Source organism: Hakea prostrata, unplaced genomic scaffold (genome assembly GCF_041222555.1).
Source record: "Hakea prostrata isolate BN-2017 unplaced genomic scaffold, UWA_Hpros_2 contig_256, whole genome shotgun sequence".
Classification (NCBI taxonomy): domain Eukaryota; kingdom Viridiplantae; phylum Streptophyta; class Magnoliopsida; order Proteales; family Proteaceae; genus Hakea; species Hakea prostrata.
The window spans coordinates 1-19,868 of record NW_028291375.1 but is presented as its reverse complement, the minus strand read 5'-3'; the positions used below and the strand labels follow the sequence as shown (position 1 = coordinate 19,868).

Genomic DNA, 19,868 nt, shown 5'->3' with positions numbered 1-19,868 from the left:
ACTCTAATTGACTAAAACCAACAGATTAAACTTCTGTTGATTCTTGTCAAAAAATAAAACTCAGACATGAGAATAGATCTCTCCCCCTCAACCAGGTAGATCCCAAACCCTAGAAAATCCCTAACAGATCCAAGTACTTCCATTTCAAAAAGTTATGATTTCAAAACTTCTAAAGAACAAGACAGGTAACCAAAATGTAATCCACATAGTAGTATATACAAGACACAAAATGAGAAATGAGAAACTAGAGGCAACTGTCAAACCTATAAATGCAAAACACAGATATCAAGTCTTATATGCCAATGGCAAGGGAATATGCAAGAAACCACAAGAGGATTCATTTAGAAGTCATATTTTCAATTTACTTGTTAAGACCTAAAGAAGTTGCAAATAAATTCTCTCTTCTACATTAACATGAACAAGGAAGCAATCCAGGATAGCAAACACACTTATAGACTTACATTTAATGACAAGGAAGCAATTCAGGATAGCAAACACACTTATAGACTTACATTTAATAACAAGATGAAAATATCAAGAAACAATCACTCAAGTCAAACCCAAAGGCAACCACTTTTCTAACTCCATCATTTGTTTACTAACCACGACTCAATTAGAACCTCACCACCCACACACCACAAGGAGGGCACAAGTCAACTACCAGACACATCTACGTCACCTAGACTAGACACCAACCAGGGATAAAGAAAAGAAGTAAATTCCATAAGACTCAATAACTACATTTGATGCGGATCAATTATACTTCCGGATCCGATTGAGCCTCCTCTTGTATCCGGGACGATGAGTCCTGCAAGAAAGGTTAGATGCGGGCTGGCTTGTGTGCTGGGCAGCCGCCTCCGATGGCAAAGTCAGATAATGAACAGAGGGAGGTCTCGTGCAAAAGCTACACAAGATTATACTCAGAGTGTATTGGATTGCTTACCAAGGAGATGCGTCCCCTATCTTATAATGATTAACTTACCTTATACGTGTTTGGTAAGTCTGCCCGATAGGAGCTATCATATCTCCTGGGATTACGCCTTTCTGTCATTAGCCCCATGCGATCGTCGATGGAGTTGACTTTCTTAAGAGAGAAAAATTACCATATTGGTCGAGTGTTCATCGTGCCTTGGTCAACTTAGTCGGCTATGTCCCGATAATATGTGAAGCCCCATCTGGGTGTAATCCGATGACCAAAGAGACAAGTGCAAATCGGGTGTAGGAATATGTTCGGGTCAAACCCGATTAAGTATGAAACTTCCGTATCATAAGCCCCCTATCCCGGTCGTTGTTCACAACGTGCGGGATAGCTAGGAAGTGCCAGTTATCCACGATTGAAGTAGCAATTGAGTATAATCCCGATTGTATACAGGAATGATACCCGTTTCAGAGCTGCCAAGTTTCTGAGAGAGTATTGGCTATCCATGCTTGAGGTGTCAATCGAGCATTATCCCGTGCGTACATATAGTCGAGAGTGAGAGACATTTACTCTTGCTTGAGGACAATTTCCAATGCCCGATTTTGACCGTTTTATCCCGATCATTACCTCGTTCGGGAGAAGGTGGATGTTCATCATACATAAGCTCTGCTTTAACCAATGAATGAAAGAGCAAACTTTTGCCTCGAGAGTCGTTTCTCATTACTTGGGTAATGAGGAAGCACTTAACTCTGGTGCATTAAATGCCTGCAATGAAGTGACCAGCCGTCAGCAGTAACGGCTTTCCTCGAGTTCCTCGTCCAGTCTAAGTGTGACACGTCAAATGGCTATGCGTAGGCTCATAATGAGCGCTTTGGGGAGACAAACTGTTTTCATTCTCGAACCGTTGATCATCAATGGATGTAACCGTTCGATCTGGAAATGTAACGCCTCTTCCGACAGTATAAATAGAGACCTTCCTTCTTCACTTTTGACTTACTATTTCCTTTGCTCTCGACTAAGAAGCGCTCCCGATTAAGCTCTCCAAGTCTTCCAAGTCTTCAAGTAGTAAGTTCTCTTTTCTTTTTTATGGCCCCGAGGAAGTATAAAGTGAAGAGACCAAAAGTGAGTTTGAGGGGTTTTAGGTTCGAACCTAAGGTTTCCATTCCTGTTCATCGAGAAAAACGTCGTCGGGCTGAGGGATATGCTAGTGAAGGTGATAGTGACCAGACCAAAAAGTATAATTTGACCGGGGAGCGTCTAAAAGACCTTCATGAGCAATCCTCAGATGAGGAACGATCTGGCTCTTATCATAGCTCCACTGAAGATGATGATCCTCGGCTTCTTGAAGAAATACACGAGATGTTTCGTAAGGATAAGGAACAACAAGAAGCTCAGGCCCAGGTCGTTCAATCTGCTCAAGATGAAGTAGAGGCCATTCCCAGTGTTGAATCTCGGGAGGGTCCCGATCAGGGTTCAAACTTAAATCCTGCCACTGCCTCTGATTCTGCCACTCCTTCCGCTCAGAGTGTTTTGAGACCTGAGTCTACTGCTACATCTCAGGATCCCCCAGTTTCATCTTCTCAAGCCTTCCTACGAACAGACGTTCCCTCCAAGTCCCGAGTGTCCAGTAGGAAAGCCCCCACCACGTCCACCTTTTCAGCGTCCCAGTGGTTTTTGGAGAGCTATTCCCCATAAGCCAGATCGTAAAACGTTGGATCTTGCTGCCTTGGCATTGGCTCAGTCCCAGCCCTTAAGTCCTTGGCATGTTGATTTTGTTCAGAATTCCTCGGGACCAGAGTTTTACCTCTGTTCCCTCTTTGCTGAGGATTTAGATAGGTTTAAGTCCAGCTTTGGTATACTCGAGGGGTACCAAATTATTATCCCAACCGATAGTCAGAGGGTGAACAGTCCCCCGAGGGGATTCTATCCCTTGTATTACGATGCCTTCATCGGGGGGCTGCATCTCCCTTTGCACTATCTTTTCGTTGAAGTGCTAGATCACTACGGGCTTAGCCCGTCTAACTTGAGCCCGAACAGTTGGCGAATCATGATCGGGTTCGTCGGCTTCTGTCATGCTTTGGGATTCTTCCTGACCTTCAGCCTGTTTCATCATTTTTATTCTCTTCATCCTCACAGCCAACGTGGTTGGTTTTTTCTTTCGAAAAGAATTTCCTCCTCCTTTCAGGGAAACTTTCTTTTGAAAGATTTTCTCCCGTCCACCACCAAGAAGTGGAGGGAATTTTATCTTTTCTTTAAGCCACTTGCTTTCGAGCCTTTCCTTACTCAGTTCCAAAAAGTGCCCAAGGAAAAAATTGAATGTTTAAATACCCCAGTCGTCCTATATCCCGAGGAAGAGAAATATATCGATATCATTAACCAGGTGGATGATGACGAATTTGCGATCCATGGGTATTCCATGGAATATGAGTCGGTCCTTCAGCTGTGGGGTTTTTCCCCAGGTAAGTTTTTGTTTGTATTGTTTTTCCTTTGGATTCTTTGTGCTGACCTGATTATATCTCTTTATTTTTCAGTGGCCCAAAATATTTCCGATGATGACCTGGTGAATGCTGCTCTCGGGGGAATGGACGAGGCCCGAAGGAGGAAACCTGTAGCAACTGCTAAGGCATCGTCCTCGGGGGTTCTAAAAACGAAGACTCTTGCCCAGAGTTTAGTTCCTACCCCGGTGAAGCCTTCTGTGGCGAGGAGCCATCCTTTCGCGGCTGCTGGCCCGATCAGTATTGATAAAAGTCCCAAGAAGAAGGTTCGCATCCATGAACCAGAGCGTGAGGTTGCGCCTTCGACATCAATCGGGAATCTTGATCACAACTAGGTCTTTTCCGATTCGGTTTTTGCCGAGCAGTGGTTGAATAAAGCTACTGAAAATGAAGACCGGGAGTACTTGCAGAATCTTCCCAACCGCCCATTTTTTGATGAAGGATATAGGTAATCACTTTTCCGATTCCCTTTCGTTCCTCTTCTCCTTCTATTCTTTCTTGTCTAATTCCCCCCCCCCCCTTTTTAGGTATGTGGCCGGTGCGGCCCATATTTTTGCCAAGTCCCTTCGTAGGGCTTGAGATCAAGCTAACCAACTCGCGCTGGCTGAACAGCTTCACCAGCAAGCGAACGTTCGGGCGAGTCAAGCGGCAACGCAGGCAGATCAGGCGGGGAAAAAGTTAGAGGAGGCCGAGGGGAAAATGACCAAGTTGAAAAAAGAAAGAGATGAGTTTTCCAAAAGCAAAGGGAAATATAAGGGAAAAGTCAACGATCTTGAGAGGAAGCTCGGGAAAATGGCCGAAGATTTAAAGGCATCTGAAGCTCTTCTAGCTGATGAAAGGAATGCCAATGTGCAGCTGAGGGAGGAGCTTGGGGAACTGAAAGCCTTGGGTGCTCAAGCTTTCAGGCGGGTGGTGTTAGAGGAATACTTTGCCACGGCCGAATTCAAAAGATTGTCTTTGGACATCGCCACTCCCGCCTTTAAAAGGGGATTGTGCGTTGCGTTCAAGAAGACGCTTGAACAGACAATGCTTCCTCATCCGAAAGACCTGGAAAAACTTTTGGATCCTCAAGTGTATGATGAGCTCAAGCTTCCCCGACCAGAGGGTCTTCCAGAACTCGAGTCGAAGCCCTTTCCCAATGCTACCGACTACATTGACCCTCTTCCTCAACCTCCTCCCATAGAGGAAGAGGAAGAGGAAGAAGAAGAACAAGAAGCAGAGGAAGAAGAGGTTGACAGAGAGTTAGGAGAGGATGCTAAGGATGATGGCCCAGAGAAGTCCTTCACCGAAGAGAATGTTAGAGGCTCCCTGATTGACACAGTCGCCGATACTCGGGTGTCAAACGAAGATCTGGTTGAGCCTTCTACCGAAGAAAACCCTCCTGCGAGCCCCTCTGTGAAGATTGATTGAGAAGCTTAGGAAGAAAAGTTTTTTGTTTTCTCGAAGCTGTACTTTTGTTCCCGAATCATGTAATCTTTTTGCGAATGAATTTTCAATCAAGTGTTCAACTATTGCCTTCGTATCTTGTTGCCAAGCATAATCTTTTTGCAAATAGTTAAAGATTTCATGAATAATCGGGAAGGAATCGAATTGATTTCGTGATGCCAATCCTTATCCAAGGCGCAAATGGATAAACGGGAAGGTCCCGAATATGTTCTATCTTTTGAGGAGAAGATGTAAGTCCTTTTCAAGGCGCAAATAACAAACGGGAAGGTCCTGAGTTTATTTTATCTTTTCAAGGAAAAGATGTAAGTCCTTTTCAAAGGTGCAAGTAAACGGGAAGGATCCGATTTTAACTTTACAGAAAGTGCTAGTCCTTAAAAAAGGTGCAAATAAACAGGAAGGACCCGATTTTAACTTTATAAAAAGTGCTAGTCCTTAAAAAAGGTGCAAATAAACGGGAAGGACCCGATTTTAACTTTATAAAAAGTGCTAGTCCTTAAAAAAGGTGCAAATAAACGGGAAGGACCCGATTTTAACTTTATAAAAAGTGCTAGTCCTTAAAAAAGGTGCAAATAAACGGGAAGGACCCGATTTTAACTTTATAAAAAGTGCTAATCCTTAAAAAAGGTGCAAATAAATGGGATGTACCCGTGTTTATCTTATCTTTTTTGAAAAAGATGTTTATTGATAGAATTTTCTCAAATTGGTAGAGTTCCATGAACGATCAATCGGTTTTCCTGTAGCTGAGTCTTTTAACTGGTATGATCCCGGTCTCGTTTCTTTGTCTACCAGGTAAGGTCCCTCCCATGTTGGAGTCAACTTTCCTTGATTCCTTGGATCGGAAGCCCCAGTTAGTCTCAGCACTAGATCTCCCGATCGATATCTTGACTTTTGACCCGAGAGTTATTGTGTTGGGTTACTCTTTTCTGGTATAACTGATTTCTTTGTTGCGCCCTTGTTCGGACTTCTTGCAAAAGGTCTAAGTTCTCCCTTAGGCCCTGGTCATTTTGACTTTCATCAAAAATGTTGTATCGTAACGATCCGGCCAACACTTCCACGGGAGCTAAGGCATCTGTTCCATATGCCAGGTAGAATGGAGTTTCTCCAGTCAGGGTTCACACAGTGGTCCTGTATGACCACATAACACTTGGGAGTTCCTCGACCCATTGTGCCCAATTATCCTCCAGTCTCTTCTTGATCCCGTCTAGAAGTGTTCTATTGGTGACTTCCACCTGTCCATTGCTTTGCGGGTAAGCAACTGAGGCGAATCGATGCTCAATGTGATATCTTTTGCAAAAAGATTTGAATCCCGCTCCCTCGAACTGTTTTCCATTGTCTGTTACGAGGATTCAGGGTATCTCGAATCTATAAATGACTTTTTTCTTCGAAAAAATTTTCCATCTGCTTTTCTGTGATGGAAGACAAAGGTTCATCCTCGACCCACTTCATAAAGTAGTCTATGGCAACCACAAGGTATTCTCGATTTCTCGAAGACTTCGGTAATTTCTCGACTAGGTCCATCCCCCACATTGCGAATGGAGTCGGGCTGGCGATGGGTATCATGGGAACTGCTGGCACCTTTGGAACGTTAGCGTGCTTTTGGCATTGCTCACATTTGCGAACATACTCCATAGCATCTTTTTGTACAGTTGGCCAAAATATGCCCGAGCGCAATACCTTTTGTGCCAAAGCTTTTCCACCCATGTGCGCGCCACAAATTCCTTCGTGAATCTCTGCTATAGCATAGTTGGCCCGGGAAGGGCCAACACATCTTAAGAGTGGTTCAGTGAAGGATATTCTGTATAGTTCTCCATATTTTTGATTCGTTTGGCTTCTTTTGGATTAGTCGGGAGGATATCATCCTGAATGTACTACACCAAAGGTGTTGTCCAGTCAGGTTCGTTGCTGATCTCAAAAGTTTCTGTTTCTTGGATACTCAAGCTGCTTAATTCTTAAATATAAATTGCTAAGTCTAAATTTTTGTAATTTGCCAAAGATAGCCGGGAGAGCTCATCTGCCTTTTCATTCTCCTTCCTGGGTATCTGTTGGTAAGTCACCCGATCGAAGTAGACCTGGAGCTGTTCTACCTTGGCCAAATACTTGGCCATTCTCTCGTCCTTCGCACTGTACTCCCCCTTGATTTGGTTGACAATTAGTTGGGAATCACTTCTTACTTCTACTTCCTGAACCCTGAGTGCTCGGGCTACTCGTAAGCTTGCTATGACAGCTTCGTACTCGGCTTCATTATTTGAAGCCTGGAAATTAAATCTTAAAGCATAGTTGATCGTAAATTCCTCGGGCTACCTGAGTGTCAAACCTGCCCTCGATCTTGAAGCACTACTCGAGCCATCAACTTGTAGAATCCACAAGTTTGATGTTTCAGTAGTGGCTATTTGATTTTCCCTTTGTGGTAGGGTGCTTTCTACGATGAAGTCAGCCAGTACTTGAGCTTTTATGGCCGTTCTTGGTTTGAAATCGATCTGGTATTCACTAAGTTCCACTGCCCACCCGACCATCCTTCTTGCCACATCAGGCCTTTGAAGTATCTTTTTTAATGAGAAGTTGGTCGGGACTATTATCGGATGTGCTTGGAAATAGAGCCTCAGCTTTCGTGATGCCACAAGGAGCGCTAAAGTCTGCTTATCAACGTCCGGGTACCTTGTTTCAGCATCTATGAGTACATGACTCACATAATAGACCGGGTTTTGGGTTGTTTCCCCTTTCACTAGTACAACACTAACTGCAGGTAGTGAAATAGCTAGATACACAGTGAGAGTTTCTCCAGTCACGGGGCGGGCTAAAACAGGCGTTGTCCCGAGTGATGTTTTCAATTGTTCAAATGCCTATTGGCATTCCTCCGTCCAAGTGATTGCTCCTGAACTAGATGTAGTTTTTAAAGCTTTGAAAAAAGAATTGCACTTTTCTCCGGCTCGGGAAATAAATCGGTTCAATGCGGCTACCCTTCCTGTCAAGCATTGGATTTCCTTTATCATAACAGGCGGTACCATCTCGATCAATGCCTGGATCTTTTCTGGGTTGGCCTCTATTCCCTTCTAGGAAACCATGAACCCGAGGAACTTCCCTGATGAAACTCCAAAAGCACATTTTTCAGGGTCAGGCGCATTTGGTACGTTCTCAGTACATCAAATGTTTCTTCTAGGTCCGCCAAATGCCTTGCCCGAACCAAACTTTTCACGAGCATGTCATCAACGTAAACTTCCATGTTCTTCCCGATCTGTCGTTGAAAAATTTTGTTGATGGCTCTTTGATAAGTGGCCCCTACATTTTTTAAACCAAAGGGCATCACTCGGTAGTAGTAACTCTCCCGATCTGTCATGAATGAGGTATGTTTCTCATCTTCCCGACTCATCAAGATCTGGTTATACCCTGAATAGGCGTCCATGAAGCTAAGGACTTCATGCCCAGCAGTAGCATCAATTAAGAGGTCAATCCTCAGGAGAGGATAACAGTCCTTCGGGCAAGCTTTTTCAGATCTGTGTACTCGGTACACATTCACCATTTCCCATTCGCCTTTTTGACCATTACTACGTTGGCCAGCCAGGTTGGACATTCGATCGGTTCTGTGAAACCCGACTTTTCCAATTTTTCCACTTCGACTCTAATTGCTTCGTGCTTTTCTATTGCGAAGTTTCTCTGCCTTTGGATGACCGGGGTAGCATCCTTCTGGATCCAGAGTTTATGTTCTGCAACCCTCCTGTCTATCCCGGGCATATCGCTTGCCGACCATGCGAAAATATCCGCATTATCGTATAGGAATTGTGTAAGCTCCTTTTTGAAGTCGTCCGGTTGCTCCGATCCGATGAACGTCCCTCTCTCGGGAATAGACCGACTGAGTTGTATTCTTTCCAGTTTTTTCTATTGGCTCTTGCACTGCATGCTCCCTTCATCCCAATCGTCTCTAACTTCAACAGTCAGAGCACTTCCCGAACTCTCAGGCCTCTGTTTTTCTTTCAAGTAGTTGGTGTAACATTGCCGGGAGGTTGACTGATCTGAGCAACACTCACCAACCCCTGCTTCAGTTGGGAATTTTAACTTCATGTGCCTCGGGGATACAACTGCCTCAAGTGCATTGAGTGTTGGCCGTCCCAGGATCACATTGTATGCCGACAACTCCTTTACAACCATGAAGTTGACTCGAACCAGCGTGTATCAGGGTGACTTCCCGATCTTGAGATCCAAATGGATTGTTCCTTCGGCCACTGTGGAGGATCCTGCAAAACCATATAATGGAGTTGATGAAGGGGTTAGTAAATCATCTGCCAGTTTCAATCTTTTGAAAGCCTCATACGAGATTAGGTCAACGGATGACCCCGTATCAACCAGGACTCGGTGAACTTCCCGATTGGCTATTTTGACCATGATGATTATTGCATCATCATGCGGTGCTACAACTCCGTTCAAATCTTCATCTGTAAAGATTATGGGTTCCGGGCATGCCGGATTCGTTCTTTTTTTAGGTAAATGGACAGCTCCCACGAACCGGGCTTTTGACTTTGCCTTTCGGATTGATTCCACGGTAGGGCCTCCCATGATTACGTACACTGGTGATTCTTCCCGATCCACTTTCTCCTTTCCCTTGTCCGCCGTTTTAGCGGCTTCCTTCGGACTTGGTGATCGGGCTCTCTTTTTTGATTCTGGCGAGTCCCTTACATACTGACCAAGTTTGCCTTGCTGGATCAGTTTCTCGATTTCTGACTTCAGAATCCGACAACCATCTGTGTGGTGGCCGTAATCCTTGTGGAAACGACAGTATTTTGTCATATCCCGATCTTCCGGTAGTGAACGTAACTTCCCAAGGCCACCTTCAGATTTCTTGTCCCGGATGTTCATCAGAATCTTTGATGGCTTTGCATTAAGGGGGGTGTGATTCACTCGAACCGGATCACGCTTCCACTTACTTTTCGATCCTTGATTTCTACCGTTCGGTGAACTTTTATCCACATCTCGATCTGATCTTCTGTCCCGATCGGCTTTTACCCGAGCGTTTATTACTTCATAAATGCTGGCTTGCTTCTGGCATTTGCGTAACGTGAGTGTCCCGTACGTTTTGGGTTTATCTATTAGCAAAACTTCCAGAAGACTTTGATGAGTGATGCCACTCCAAAGTGCACTGTACGCAACTTGATCTCAAGATCCTCGATCTCAATGGCAACCTCGTCGAATCGTTTCAGATAATCCCAAATGGATTCGCTTCTTCCTTGCCGTATGGCAAATAGGCCATCAGACGTCTTCTTACTCCCGATTGTGCTTCGGAACCGAGCTATGAACTTTCGAGCAAGCTCCCGAAAGTTGTTAATGGATCCGGGTTGCAAGCTGCTGAACCACTTAATGGCTGGCCCTTTAAGTGAAGCCGGGAACATTCTGTAGAGCAATTCGTCCTCCCGACCAAGCACGGTCATTACTGACTTAAAGTAGCTTATATGCTCCTTCGGGTTCGTCTTTCCCTCGAACGGGGTGAATGTGGGCATGATGAAATTTCGTGGAAGAGGCATGTTCATAATCTCATCCGAGAAAGGTTCTCGATCAACCACGTCCAGATTCTCATTGTGGTCTCGATCCTCCAGTTTTCGCTCGACCTCCGCTACTCGCCTTCGGAGTCGATTTTGCCTTGCTCTATCTTCGTCAGATTCAACAGGTTCCTCCCTTCGATGGTGAGTAGTCGCTTCTTCTCTTTGGGAATGTACCCGAGACGTGGATGTTCTCGAACGTGAAGGCTGAGGTTGGCTTTCCCCTTGGTGCTCGACCTCCTCCCGACGACTCCTTTGGGGCAGAGATCCCGTCTTGGATGGTACCGAAATATGATCCAAGGCACTGATTCTTGTTCCTTTAGGAGTCGTCTGGCGATTGTTTCGGTCGGGATGAGTTTCTTTTTGTTCCCGAGTTTGTCCATCTCTCGGGATACGCCTTGCTTGTTGGGAACTTCTTATCGTCTGGAAGGCTTTTATCAACCTTCCCGCCTGAGTGTTGCTCTTGGTCCTTGTTCGACTCCAATTTGATGGACCAAATTACGCAACACACCTTGCATCTCAAGCATCCCCTTTCTGATTTCATCTACATCTGCTACAGTAGCATGGCCCTGGGGACCCTTTGAAGTTCCTTCGCCATTCGGATCCTCAAGAACCAGGTTATCCCGGAGTATTTCTTGCTCTACTCGGGTTGAAGGGTCAACCCCCTCCTCGAGGATTGTTCGATCATCCCCGGTGTTTTCTTGTCGGGAACGTCCGATGACTCGTCTTACCATGACTTCAGAGTTTTGTCGTTCCCATAGATGGCGCCAAACTGATGTGGATCAATTATACTTCCCTCCTCCCGATTAAGTATGAAACTTCCGTATCAACATTGATCCCACAAGACTATACTAGTGAAACACAAGATGAGGGACCAAAATCCAACCACCTATGTTGATGCCTGGGACACAATGCACACAAGCTCTAAAGTCCAACTGCTAGCATGACCTAACCTAGCATGCAACACTGGTGCAAACCAATCCACTAGACAACAACATACATCCGAGACACCTTAAAGGTAAGTACTCCCACCCAAACCATACAAGCCGATTTAACCATACCCCTAAATCACATGTTAACCCCAACAACCAGTAGGACACCCCTTGACAACACCTATGTCAAGACCAACACTATCTAGGCTGAAAAATGGAGACCAAGCTTCTCCAAACACCAGGGATAAACCTAATGCCATACAAAGTGAAATATGAACCATCATCTGTGTGCAACAACTGCATTAAAAACAACCTCACACTTGTCAACACTACCCATTTTCACTCAAGCATGTCAAACCTCAGTAAAAAAAGTACACCATTGCAAATATGAGCATATATGAGAGTACATTAAAAACAACAATAATCAATCAACATGCCAACACTATCATAACTGGTCAAAACTTCACACACTATAAAACATAGCTTAACCAATACTACTAGAAGGCAATGCACAAAATGATGTTTCAATTCTTTTGTAAATTTAAATTATTTATTTAATAATCAACTTCCTTACACAAGCATAATACTTTTAAAATAAAATAGACCACCTTTTTACAAATGAACAAATTAGGGTAAATGATAAGTTGATTTCATACATATTATTTTATATGATTAATTTATTATATTTCCATGTATTTACAATTGTTTTATATCAATTTATCCTAATATGATATGAAAATGAATATGTTGCACCCTTTCCTTTAATTTCTATAATTTTGGTGATTTTATATATTTCCTAACAAATTCTAATAAAGATTTATTACTTTTACATGTAGGAAATTATCAATCAAATCTGGGTATTATTGCAAGAGTCCTACCTCAAGTCAAAAACATAAAGAGAATGAGTCATTGTATGCTTCTACGTTTTATTTCCTATTTAGGATTTGACCAAAGAAGGGAAAAGAGGAAGAAGAATCCAATTCAAATAAGAAGGATAGAAGAATCCCGATTTTGAGTGTCTCTGTCCAGTTTTGATCAAGATCTTCATCGGATGGTCATATGGTGTCCGATCGAGCTGATTTTTGGAGGAGAGCTTCACGACTTCTTGGTCTTCAAATCCAACGGTGGGATTATGCATTGGAGATCTCTAAGTTAGTCCGATTCATACATCAAAACACTCATTGGTTAAGTCAGATAAGAACTCTAAGTTTGATTCAAACTCTGAGTTTAATTAATCTATAAAAGGAGATCAAACTCCAGGAAGAGGGGGAGGACGTTTTTGAGAGCTTTGGAGGAGCGGAGAGATCAAACCAAGAGACGTTGGTTGGCTTTGGAGATCTGAAGCTTGGGAATAAGTTTTTCTTGATCTTCTTTCAATGTTTTTGAACTCCTCTGTAATGTTTTTAGTTTCTAGTATGAACTAATTTAGTTTTTCTAGGGATCAGATGTAGCCTATCTTTGAATTCCCACTCTTGAATTCATCAATATAATTTTGAATATTGTTTCCTTTGATTGAGTTTTTACTTCTATTCTTCATGCTTTTGATTAATTGGCCACTAATCAACTGATTTGTTAATCATAATGATCTGAGAGGGGATTTATGTGTCTAGTTCATTGGAGTAAAAGCCATGAATTACATGTAAGATAGAGATATACTTACATGGTTTGTGTAGTTGTTACATGGGAATCCACAGAATTTAATGATTTCCCAGTTGTTGTAACTCACATAGAAATATAGTGGGTTAGCAATTGAGAGAATTTCTATTAGTACTTGAGAGAGACTAATAGATAGGAAAGGGAATCTCGACTATCAATCAGGAAAATATTTCTCAAATTATAAAGAGGGAGAAAATGGTGGGAATGCTTAGTTATGGTGAAATCTGACCCCTATGTCTTTAGCAATTAATAATCTCAATTTAACTTTCAATTTGCAATATAGTCTAGAATAATTATCTTCCTTATTATTTGTTCAAATAAAAATTGGTATAATTAATTTGGTACTTAATCTATAGTCTTCGAGGGATCGATCTTTTATCATATATTACTTGTTACGACAGCGTACACTTGCGTTGTACTTTTTCACAACAAGTTTTTGGCGCCGTTGCCGGGGGACTATTAGATTAATATCAATATCAGTTACTGCTAGTTTTAATTTGAATTCTTTAATATTTTATTTGTTTTCTATTATTTTTATTTTATTTGTAGTTTGTGAATTTGAGTTTTTCAGGTCCTACTGATTTTGCATGAGAAGGAGAGGAAAGGATAATTTATTTCCTTTTGATCCTGAAATTGAAGCAACTTGTCGAAGGAACTCAAAAGCAAAGAAAGATAGAACAAATTCATCTTCTACTTCTAGAGCAATGGATCTTGAAAATAATCCACCACCGCTTGAAGTTGAAGCACCAAGGCGCAAGACTTTGGGAGAGTATGTTGCGCCAACTGTGAGAGATAATAGGACAGCTATAAGGCGTCCACCTGTAGCAGCTAACAATTTTGAAATCAAGCCTGCTATCATTACAATGGTGCAAAATAATCAATTTTCTGGATTGCCTAGTGAAGACCCAAATCTTAACATTGATGGGTTCTTGGACATTTGCGACACATTTAAGAGCAATGGCATTACTGATGATGCCATAAGATTGAGATTGTTCCCTTTCTCATTAAGGGACAACGCTAAGAGTTGGTTGCATTCTCTACAACCAGGATCCATCACTACTTGGGATCAAATGGCTCAAAAATTTTTGGTAAAATTCTTTCCACCATCTAAAACTGCTAGTTTATTAACAGATATTTCTATTTTTTTGCAGTATGATTCGGAAACACTATTTGAGGCATGGGAAAGATTCAAGGACTTGCTAAGGAAATGTCCACACCACGGAATAGAACAATGGAGGCAAATTCAGAATTTTTATAATGGACTATCTAATTCCACAAGAACATTAGTAGATGCTGCAGCAGGAGGATCAATTATGAACAAAGATCCAACAGAAATTTTTGATCTTTTGGATGTTATGGCCTCAAATGCATATCAAAGGCCAAGGGATAGAGTTGCGCCAATAAGAGTTTTGCAGAGGAATGAGACTGATCCCATGACAGCCATGGCCGTCCAACTTGAAGCATTAACAAAGCAAGTAGGGTTGTTAGCAACTCAAGGCACCAAACCTCCAGCTGTGATATGCAACTATTGTGAGGGAACACATTATAGCAATGAATGTCAAATGGCTAATCCTTTTGAGCAAAATCAGTTAGAGCAAGCAAAATATGTGGGGAACTTTAATCGACAGAGCAATCCATATTCCAACACATACAATCCAGGGTGGAGAAACCATCCAAATTTTGGATGGAAAAACAATCAAGATACTGAAAGACAACCTGAAAATCAACAAGCTCAATCATTTCAGAAGAAAGCTCTATGGGAAGATGCTCTTGAAAAAATGGCTACAGTTTCTTCACAATTTATGCAGAAGCAAGAGATGACCAATCAGAATATTTTTGCATCCATTAAAAATTTGGAAGTACAAATGGGGCAACTCGCCCATGGGATGAATCAAAGGCAAAAAGAATCACTGCCTAATAATACTGAGACAAATCCTAGAGAGTGTGCACATGCTATTGAGCTTCGAAGTGGAAAAGTATTAGAAGAATCTTTCAATAAAGTTGTAGTAACTGAACCCTCTTCTAAGGCGGTTCATGATGAGCAAAAAGATGCAGAGGGATACGTTAAGGAGGAGGAGAAGCCAAAATCCAAATTGTTTCCAGACAATCCACCACCTTATAATCCACCCATTCCATATCCTCAGCGGTTCAGGAAGCAGAAACTAGATAAGCAATTTTCTAAATTTCTTGATGTATTTAAAAAATTGCATATTAATATCCCTTTTGCAGATGCTTTGGAACAAATGCCGAGTTATGTCAAGTTTATGAAAGACATTCTTGCTAACAAGAGGAAACTTGAAGACTATGAGACTGTGGCATTGACAGAGGAATGCAGTGCTATTCTGCAGCTGAAGCTTCCACCTAAGCTAAAAGATCGAGGGAGTTTCACAATACCATGCACTATAGGAAATTTTCATTTTAATAAGGCTTTATGTGATATTGGTGCTAGTATTAATTTAATGCCTCTATCTATTTTCAGGAAACTAGGCCTTGGAGAAGCTAAACCGACTACAGTGTCACTTCAAATGGCAGATAGGTCAATTAAATATCCAAGGGGAATCATTGAAGACGTCTTGGTTAAAGTGGACAAGTTTATATTTCCAGCGGATTTCTTAGTATTGGATATAGAAGAAGATCAAGACATACCCATTATTCTTGGTAGGCCATTCTTGGCGACTGGGAGGACCTTGATTGATCTTCAAACAGGTGAACTTACTATGAGAGTACAAGATGAAAAGATCACATTCAATGTATTCAAGGCCATCAAGTTTCCAAATGAATCGAATAACGCTTCGGAATTGATTCTATTGAGAGGTGTACAAAGGAGGTATTTCAAATAAGCTATCTAGTTGATCCAGTTGAAGTTTGTTTGGTAGGTGTGACAAATGCAGAAAATAAAGGAATTTTCGAATGTGAGATGCAGTTAGAAGCTTTATCACCTATATATGTTGACAAATTTCCTACCGAGGACCATGGCTAGTAACTTAATCACTACTTTGGAAGTGGCTTCGACCCCCAGAAGTCACTCTTTTCTTTGACCTAAAGTTGGGGGTAGTTCGGCTGCGAACTATGATGCAAGCGCTGTTTGGGAGGCAACCCAAAGTTTTTCTTTACTACTTCTTTGATTTTTCAATTGTTAATTTTTTTAGATTCGATGTTTTTTGTTTCTTTTTCCATAATTTGTTTTTTTTAGGAGAATGAAAAGAAGGGGCGGATTTGGACTACATCACTCTTAAAGCTATGAATCAAGGGAGTCTCCTTCACCTTACTTCACATCTTGTTACATTTCTTTCCCATTGCATGCATTTAATATTTTCATTTTTTGTATCATTGAGGACAATGCTCATTTTAAAGTTGGGGGTGGATGTTAAGATTCCTGTCTATGGGTTGAGACTCACTATGCTGAAATTTCTTTTCAAAAGCAGAATTTTTCAATTCATTTCAAAACTTTTTATCAGTGGTTGAAGTTTACTTGTCTAGTTAGTAGAGTAAAATAGAAGGAAGTTATGACATGTAAATCTCTAATCTTATTTATTATTTCCTATTTTAGTTGTGTTCCTCTATAATTTTTTGAATATGTTGACTTCGCTAAATATCAGATGAGTATGTGAATCACTTTAACCTTGATTATGCGACCAACCCTTTGAGCACTAAACCTTGCTATTGAGTTATTGCATTTAGGGATTTTCAAATGAGACTGCAATTTTCTTGTTCAGTCAACATATTAGGATCCACCAAGATTTCCTCTTGAGGCAAAATTCATGAGTGCCACTTGTTTAGGGATATGATAGAGGCCATTCTTCTTTCATTAAAATTGATGAAAATATATATATTCTCTTCTAATCTGTTTCACTTCTACTATACCATGTTTTACTTTGTGGAGATGTATATGGTTTATATGTTAGATCTCATTGGTGACTCTCCCAAGTCGTGTGATCCCTTGAATAGACCGAAGGTGATATGGATTGTTAAAAGCATGGTGAGGGTTAAAAGCATTGTGAGTAGATCTTCTTTGTAGTTGCGGGTCTCCATAGTTAATACCACTAAGTGAGCCTTTTGGATTCTCACTGGGTTAACATTGCACAATTGGAGCTTAGGGACAAAGGCCACCGCAACGCTTAGATAGATAGTTATTTGAGAGCCATGTTACGGGTGTAGGATATGTCTTGGACTGCTTCTTGGGAGATGTGTTATCACCTTGGAAAAAAAAAAACTTGAGTATGAAATTGCTAATTGTTGGCAAAAGGAAGAAAAGAAAAGAAAATTAGTACTTCAATGTTATCATCTCCATATATGTATTTCAGCTCTAGTCTACATTTCTTCCACCTTCACAAGTCCTCTTGACCTTGGATAAGTGATTGCTCTTCATTAGTGGAGAGAGGGATGATAGGCTGGACATATAAGAATATTTCCATGTATTTACAATTGTTTTATATCAATTTACCCTAATATGATATGAAAATGAATATGTTGCACCCTTTCCTTTAATTTCTATAATTTTGGTGATTTTATATATTTCCTAACAAATTCTAATAAAGATTTATTACTTTTACATGTAGGAAATTATCAATCAAATCTGGTATTATTGCAAGAGTCCTACCTCAAGTCAAAAACATAAAGAGAATGAGTCCTTGTATGCTTCTACGTTTTATTTCCTATTTAGGATTTGACCAAAGAAGGGAAAAGAGGAAGAAGAATCCAATTCAAATAAGAAGGATAGAAGAATCCCGATTTTGAGTGTCTCTGTCCAGTTTTGATCAAGATCTTCATCGGATGGTCATATGGTGTCCGATCGAGCTGATTTTTGGAGGAGAGCTTCACGACTTCTTGGTCTTCAAATCCAACGGTGGGATTATGCATTGGAGATCTCTAAGTTAGTCCGATTCATACGTCAAAACACTCATTGGTTAAGTCAGATAAGAACTCTAAGTTTGATTCAAACTCTGAGTTTAATTAATCTATAAAAGGAGATCAAACTCCAGGAAGAGGGGGAGGACGTTTTTGAGAGCTTTGGAGGAGCGGAGAGATCAAACCAAGAGACGTTGGTTGGCTTTGGAGATCTGAAGCTTGGGAATAAGTTTTTCTTGATCTTCTTTCAATGTTTTTGAACTCCTCTGTAATGTTTTTAGTTTCTAGTATGAACTAATTTAGTTTTTCTAGGGATCAGATGTAGCCTATCTTTGAATTCCCACTCTTGAATTCATCAATATAATTTTGAATATTGTTTCCTTTGATTGAGTTTTTACTTCTATTCTTCATGCTTTTGATTAATTGGCCACTAATCAACTGATTTGTTAATCATAATGATCTGAGAGGGGATTTATGTGTCTAGTTCATTGGAGTAAAAGCCATGAATTACATGTAAGATAGAGATATACTTACATGGTTTGTGTAGTTATTACATGGGAATCCACAGAATTTAATGATTTCCCAGTTGTTGTAACTCACATAGAAATATAGTGGGTTAGCAATTGAGAGAATTTCTATTAGTACTCGAGAGAGACTAATAGATAGGAAAGGGAATCTCGACTATCAATCAGGAAAATATTTCTCAAATTATAAAGAGGGAGAAAATGGTGGGAATGCTTAGTTATGGTGAAATCTGACCCCTAGGTCTTTAGCAATTAATAATCTCAATTTAACTTTCAATTTGCAATATAGTCTAGAATAATTATCTTCCTTATTATTTGTTCAAATAAAAATTGGTATAATTAATTTGGTACTTAATCTATAGTCTTCGAGGGATCGATCTTTTATCATATATTACTTGTTACGACAGCGTACACTTGCGTTGTACTTTTTCACAACAGTAAACCAAAGTGTGCACCCAATGACACCTTGAGAAACTAGGTCTTCAAAGTAAAGTCTATGCTTCCAAAGAAAGTACCTGGGTCATCAAAGTTTCTCAAAAAATAATCTCTCTCTCTCTCTCTCTCTCTCTCTCTCTCTCTCTCTCTCTTCTCTGCAAGTAAGGTAAAGAGAATGTCAAATTCCACCTACCTTCTACCATATCTACCCTGAGCTCACCACTGGAGCCCTAAAACCGGGATACCGAGGGTTTTCACCTTAACCTATAGCCACAGCAAGGCAAGGGGCTAACACACTAAGAGAATAATCCTCCCCTAGCACCACAAATCTCTCAAAAGTCTCCACTAGGGTCTCAACAACTACCAAAACACCCAAAAAATTTATGATATAATAAGGTCTGAATTTTAAATACCAAGTATGGCACAAAGGCAAGAATACAAGTTTGAAACTGTTTACCAACAATAATAATTTAGAAATTAAATATTAGAGAATATAGGGCTTACTCAAGACAAAACAAATATAACAGGCGCTGAGTTTAAAGCAACAAGTATAACATCCAGAAAATGACAGTACTAGTCTCAAGTATGTTGACCAAAGCAACATCAGTAATTCACAAATATTGTACTAGACAAAACATGTAATATTCATGGCAAATAAAACACAATATCACTCTCTAGCTCCCTAACACTGGCAGACTAGTGTCCAACAGAGCCTAAACAATTTACAATTTCCAACTCACCGAAAGAAGATAATTCTGATATAAGAGAAACTTGAATTTAAAACACCATATACATCATATAAAAGATAATAGTACAAGTCTTAACATGTTGATAATACAACAAATTAATTTAATAATGTCATATCGGATTAATCTAGTGTATTTGACAAAGTAAAATGACACAAAACTAGCAGCAACAATGCTAAGAAATAGACAAATAAATATGATTATTAAAGAACTGAAGCAACTTAATACTAGGGGTGCACAAAATAGTTCAAATCAGTACAACAATGTACACCCGTTAACAAAGGTGATAAAATAATACAACATTGTTGACAATATACATAATAAACTCATTGTTTTAATCAC

The 19,868-nt window shown here is 40.7% G+C and overlaps 2 protein-coding genes and 1 non-coding gene across 3 annotated transcripts; 1 reads left to right on the top strand and 2 right to left on the bottom strand.

Annotated features, from left to right (window-relative positions):
• Nucleotides 1–9,027: 9,027 nt before the first annotated feature.
• LOC148998601 (uncharacterized) lies at nt 9,028–10,277 on the bottom strand. The gene is made up of 2 exons (XM_089141839.1): nt 9,995–10,277; nt 9,028–9,935 (listed from the first exon to the last, which is right to left on the bottom strand). The coding sequence occupies exons 1-2, from the start codon at nt 10,275–10,277 to the stop codon at nt 9,028–9,030; spliced, it is 1,191 nt and encodes a 396-aa protein (XP_088997965.1).
• Nucleotides 10,278–13,677: 3,400 nt separating this feature from the next.
• Nucleotides 13,678–15,813, top strand: LOC148998599 (uncharacterized). The gene has a single exon (XM_089141838.1). It carries the CDS (start codon nt 13,678–13,680, stop codon nt 15,811–15,813), a length of 2,136 nt encoding a protein of 711 aa, XP_088997964.1.
• On the bottom strand, nt 14,097–14,198 carry LOC148998600 (small nucleolar RNA R71). Its single transcript, XR_016171155.1, has one exon. It is a non-coding gene; the product is annotated as a small nucleolar RNA R71 (small nucleolar RNA).
• Nucleotides 15,814–19,868: the final 4,055 nt, after the last annotated feature.

Coding starts and splice junctions, on each gene's coding strand:
- LOC148998599 (XM_089141838.1), top strand. CDS start 13,678: ATGGATCTTGAAAATAATCCACCACCGCTTGAAGTTGAAGCACCAAGG.
- LOC148998601 (XM_089141839.1), bottom strand. CDS start 10,277: ATGACCGTGCTTGGTCGGGAGGACGAATTGCTCTACAGAATGTTCCCG. Junction 9,936..9,994: donor GGATCTTGAGATCAAGTTGC/GTACAGTGCACT, acceptor TTTTGCTAATAG/ATAAACCCAAAACGTACGGG.